The 5922-nt window shown below is 37.7% G+C and overlaps 1 protein-coding gene across 1 annotated transcript in view; it reads left to right on the forward strand.

Moving 5' to 3' along the window:
* Positions 1–241: 241 nt before the first annotated feature.
* LOC108679691 (ribosome biogenesis regulatory protein homolog) overlaps positions 242–5922 on the forward strand; it is a 14162-nt gene continuing 8481 nt past the window's right edge. Inside the window, exon 1 of the mRNA XM_018168392.2 lies at positions 242–539. Coding sequence (XP_018023881.1) covers positions 379–539 — 161 coding nt within the window. The 5' untranslated portion in view covers positions 242–378. The remainder of the gene's footprint in view (positions 540–5922) is intronic.

Genomic DNA, 5922 nt, shown 5'->3' on the forward strand with positions numbered 1-5922 from the left:
AAATCAGGCATAAAATTCAGCACCGAGATCATTATGTTATGTTTTGTTAAGATTGTTGAAATATTAGGTACAGTGCCCTAACTGAAGTCAAGCTGCGCCCAAACAGGGGATCAACTGAAGTGTCAATAGCAATTTTACAAATATGTGTACTATACAAATACTGAATTACACGCTGATATACACATTTGGAACTTTTTCCATATCAATGCGTTAAATCGCAATCTCGACCATGTTGCTCCATTTGTCTTTCTGTTTACATTGGCCTGTTGTGTGCGGCCATCGGATGATCGGTACGCAGCTGCTATATGTTACTAATTACCTACTAAATAAATAGTTTAAGTAGTTTTTGTAGAATTTTGATTGATCAATAGACTTAAGATGATGGAGGAAGTTGACGGAACTCTCAGAGTTCAGCAAATTATCGCTCAAGCTGATCGCGAGCTTAAATCTACTCAAGTGGATAAAGATATACCACTGGAGACGGATCCTGGTAATTTGTCAGTCGTCGACATCAACTATTTTGACGAGTCTTGTATGAGGTAAGAACTATGATAGGTATGAGTTTGATCTAAAAACTGTTATTTTGTGATTTGAGCCAGAGAAGTGAAGAAAATGTCTACTCTGCATCTGCTGTCTGAATTACAAATCCAAAATCTTTGATCAATCTAGGTACCTGTAACCTATCTGGAATAATTAGCAGAACCTTACAACAATAATAGGTAAATTTATTATTTTATTTGCAATTCTGAGAAATACAGGCAGAGATATGCTGTTTTTTATATTTTTATAAGGATATATGCAAAAAGCATAAAAAGAGGCTGGCTAGATGAATTAAATACCTAGCCTCATAGCATAGGGTAAACGCGGTATATTCCGACACTTTAAGGACGCATCAAGAAATGAAAAACTATAAAAAAACCGTATGCGTTACGTAAGTTCTGTTGCCTTCACATGACTCAAAACACTTCACTACGCGTCAGCAACGATGAAACGTCACAAAATGTTGCCATATTTATTAAAAAGCCTTTAGAATGGACAGACGTATTTAAAAGTCTCAAACCATAATATTCTTCCTATCAAAACAGTTATTCACTATTTGGTAGAGCCATGTCAACTGTCAAATTTGACACATTTTTCGATGATCTCACCACGTGGCATGCATTGTCTCTCTTTGGATCTCAATATTTTCCTGCTAGATGGCCAAGACCTAGTGTTTTTGCAGTATTTCGACACGCAAATGTATGACGTTTCAACCATCAATGAACGCATGGAACTAAAACAAAGCTTAATATAAAGGAAAAACTAGAGAAGTGACGGAATTACCTACGCTGTCGGAATATACCGCGTTTACCCTAGTGACAAACCACAGACATAGTGAGTTTTAGTGACCAGAGTGGAATTCTAGAAATGGAGGTTCACTTATAAAAAAGCTTTCCACCGAAGGTGGAATGCTTTCCTTTGATACAGTGCTCTGCCAGGTGACTGACTATAAATGAAAAGGAGGATCAAAAGTGGACAAACTGTTTCAATTGGATAGTACCTCAGATTTGTTACAAAATTGTTTGAATGTCTCATGTTTGATAGATATTATCTATTTTTATTTTATTCAATGGACTTTTTGAAATTTTTACAGGCTTTTTCTTTGTAATGATCAAGTTTCAGTTAAGTATTTAGTTAACCAGTACTGTAGTACATATACCATATTTGGGGGCGGGGCTTATGGGCACAACCAATCACAGCTTGAAAGCATCCCCATCAACCAATCGCAGCTTGAAAGCATCCCCAGCAACCAATCACAGCTAGAAAGCAGATAACATTACAATTCCATTAACCAATCACAGCTGGAAAGCTGGAAGGGGCTAGAATCACAATCCCATAGACCAATCACAGTTGAAAAGTGATAGGATATGTAAATGTATATAATAAAATTGACTGGAAGTGGAAAGTTCCTGGACTTTCCAAGCTTTCAGGTCCTGCTTTCCAATATGCTATGTGAACTGGTTAATTTAATATCCCTCTAGAATTCCACACTGTAAATAGTGACAAACCAGAGATTTTTTAGAATCAGTTCATTTTTAATTTCCTCATTTACTCAAGATTTTAACCAATTTCTTAAGTATAATAATGCTGGTATCCATGATACTTTACTGGTCTACTTATAGGACTCAAAAATGAACTTGAGACAGAGTCTGAAAAACTCTCTGCTTTGCCACTATGCGGCAGACGCTAGCCAGGCTAGCCTATCTCCTAATTGACTGTTAGCAAGAGTGCATGACATGATGACTGGACTCCAAAATTTCAAATATAGGAAAAATAGATCATTTTAGTGCAAAGAGATTTAAAAAATAAGTAGAAAAATTTCATAGGGTAAACGCGGTATATTCTGACATCATGGGTAATTCTGACACTTCTTGACTTTTTTCCTTTATATTAAGCTTTTTCTTAGTCCATGCTTTTGTTGATGGTTGAAATAGTGATGTCATACTTTTGCGTGCCATACTATTGCCAAACACTAGGTCTGGGCCATCTGGCAGGAAAATGTTGAGATCCAAAGAGAGACAGTGCGCATCACCCAGTGAGAACATCGAAAAATGTGTCAAAGTTAATAGTTGACCTTGCTCTACCAAATAGTGATAAACTGTTTGTGTAGAACACATGGTGGCAGGGAATTTCATTGAGTACTTATCGGTTTGCAGAAGCATTGCCCGGTCCGGCTGAGTGCGGGGGAGGGTGCCACCAACCCAACAGGGGGGTGGTGGTGTGGCAACCATGATGCTTGCCCCAACGGCGACCGAGGCACCTCGTCTCGCAGATCATCTGCAATTACTTTTTAAACGTTAGTTCTTATTAGTCCTCTCCACCCTTTCTTAATACATAATTGGTTTAGCTTCAAATAATGAAAGTCTCATTTACGACTGGTCTAAAGTCAACCCTAATTTGTGAAGAGCGTCAGGAGCCTGATAGAGAAATAAAATAAAAATGACACTACTTGAAGCCTCGCGGTTCTCAATTACCTATTGAGAACCGCGAGTCTAAACTCAAAATTGCCTCAACAACCTATTAGATATGCAAACTTTTTAAATCTTTCTATTGTGTTACATAGCCTGAGTATTAGGCCTTTGATGGCCATTGACAAAATTTTTCTATGTTGAATCGTTTTTGAGTTTTGGGGGTTTTTGTTAAAAAAACGAAAAGTGGTCAAAGTTACCAGCAATTTATGGTGAGTAAAGCTAGAGTATAGACCTGTATTTTGCATGTTTCAATTTAAGTTTAACTTGTCTAGTAAAAAAATGGCATCATTTTGAAAAAGAAAAGTGGTCAAAGTTACCCCATTTTACAGTACCTATGGTAATTTTAAATTAATTTCCAAGCCGGTCAATGTTACCCCGTCACGGCTGCCATGAGGTGGTCAAAGTTCCCCCATTGGGGGGTGGCACCCCCATTTGCAAACTATGACACTTTCCTAAAATTTGTCTTTCGCATATGTAACTAGAAGAGTTCTACTACAATGCATCAGAACCTGGAGTTATTTTACCAATAAATAAAAAAATTGGAGGGGGTACTCTGACAAGACTTAAATAATAGCTCTTTTTCGTGGGTCAAATTTTTAATTTTTTAACCCATTAGATATGCAAAGTTTTTAAATCTTTCTACTGTTTTACATAGCCTCAGTATTAGGCCTTTGATGGCCATTGACAAAATTTTTCTATGTTGAATCGTTTTTGAGTTTTGGGGGTTTTTGTTAAAAAAAATGAAAAGTGGTCAAAGTTACCCCGCCGGTCAAAGTAAAACCATTTTACGGTACTTATGTTTTGAAAACAATATCTGGAAGATGGGGGCTGTTAGCAGCAACACACTGTTGGAGTCGTTCTCAGAGGTGGGAGTAACCGTAACAGTGAATTCCGATTGCTATGCTGCAACGTTGCAAAATTTCTTGCAGCCCAAGATGGAAAACATTGTTGAAAATGAAGCATTGGGACACATGTGGTTCCAGCAGGATGGGGCTACAGCTCACACATCTGGAATGTCACTCAATGTTTTTAGTTGCATGTTTCCCGGATGTCTGGTGTCTCTGAGGGGTGACTTACAGTGGCCTGCAAGGTCACCTGATTTGAGCATTTGCAGTTTCTTTCTTTGGGGACATCTAAAAGAAAGGGTGTTCAGAAGTCACCCTCACACCCTACCACAGCTAAGGGAATGGATTATTGCAGAAGAGGTTATGGCCTTACCTTGCCATACGGTATGTGTGAAGGTGCTGTAGAAGACTTCCAAGAACAACTCCAACAGTGTGATGCAGCTAACAAACCCCATCTTCCTGATATTGTTTTCAAAACATAAACATTTTAAATGGTATGTTATGCTAATCTTGAGGAAAATAAACTTTCTTCTTTATGTACCTCCATTACTCTTTTATTTTGCCTCAAAACTGTTCAATCAGTTCTGCCCCACCCTGTATAAGCTAGCTAACACATTTAAATTGTATATTGTAATCAATATATAACAAATAGTCAAATTTTTAAAGACTACTTATAGCCTTATAAGAATTAGCTAAGCTGCTAGCTATGTACAATGTATTGCACACTTGATGCCTCTGTCCCAAAAAATTCAATTTATTGGAACCTAATACACACTAAAGGCAGCAAGTTTATATACCAATTTGTCATTCATAGTACGGTACATTTATACTAAACCATGAATAACAATACCTAAATATAAATTGAAGACTGCCACTCAATATATTTAAATATATGATAAAATTTAAAAAATAAAAAAAATCATGATTTTTTTCTAAAAAAATCATGATTTTTTTATAAAAAAAATCAAGTGATTTAATCACATGATTTAATTATTTTGATTTAATCATTGCCAACCCTGCTTTTAAATAAATATGGCAACATTTTGTGACGTTTCATTATTGCTGGCGCGTAGTGCGGTGTTTTGAGAGTGACGTAAAGCAAACAGAACTCAAGTTGCATGTAGGGTGTATTTTTTATAGCCATTCATTTTTTGCTACGTTCTTAACCCTTTTGCGGGTAAGTTACCATATATGTTAATAAAAATGGGAGTAAAAAAAGGCCCCCCCACATCACCGACATGGCTTGGGGCAGCCTGCCAACAAGCTCCAACCAATCACAGATTGTGTACGAGTTACGTCATGTATGACGTAGTGCTCTGACGTGCTCTTACGTCTGTGTGAGCTGAATTAAAAACCAAGTACTCTGGAAAAATGGCAAAACAGCATTTCAGGCCCTCATCGTATTCACTTTAGCAGCTCTAGCCCATGAAGAACTGTATGAAAAGCCAGATAGTTGCTAGTATCATAGTTAAAAACTTGCTTCATCGACTGATTATGATGCTATTTACTTGAAGCAAATGCAAGATGGTGAAATATGATACCTAGGGAAAATTAGTGTGATCATATATGAGCATACGCCTGCCAACGCTTAGAGATGGAAGTGACTACCGTCAACCGGGGCTACTCGGGACAGGCGGGGCTACTCGGGACAGGCCTATGACACGGCGTAAAACTGTTGTAGTACCGTCAACCGGGGCTATTCGGGACAGATTTGAACGATTAGTTTTAAACAACAGTTAATAACTTCTTACGATGAAACATTTCATAAACAAGTTTAGTTTCATTTTATAGCTAATTGGCAGGGCTATCGAATGGCATTGTCAAAAAAATTCCATGTGCTATTCGTATGGTGCCAGACGCAAAATAGAGCTTGTCCCGAATAGCCCCGTCGGTCGGGGCTATTCGGGACAAGGGGAATAAAACAGGAAGGCTCCTAATTTCACATCATTTTAGTTGGGACTTCCTGTGATCATTAACTTCGCGTGGTCATTAACTTCACGTGATCATTAACTTCCCGTGGTCATTAACTTTGCGTGATCATTAACTTCGCGTGATCATTAACTTCG

The sequence above is a fragment of the Hyalella azteca genome, unplaced genomic scaffold, assembly GCF_000764305.2.
Source record: "Hyalella azteca isolate HAZT.00-mixed unplaced genomic scaffold, Hazt_2.0.2 contig15111, whole genome shotgun sequence".
Classification (NCBI taxonomy): Eukaryota; Metazoa; Arthropoda; class Malacostraca; order Amphipoda; family Hyalellidae; genus Hyalella; species Hyalella azteca.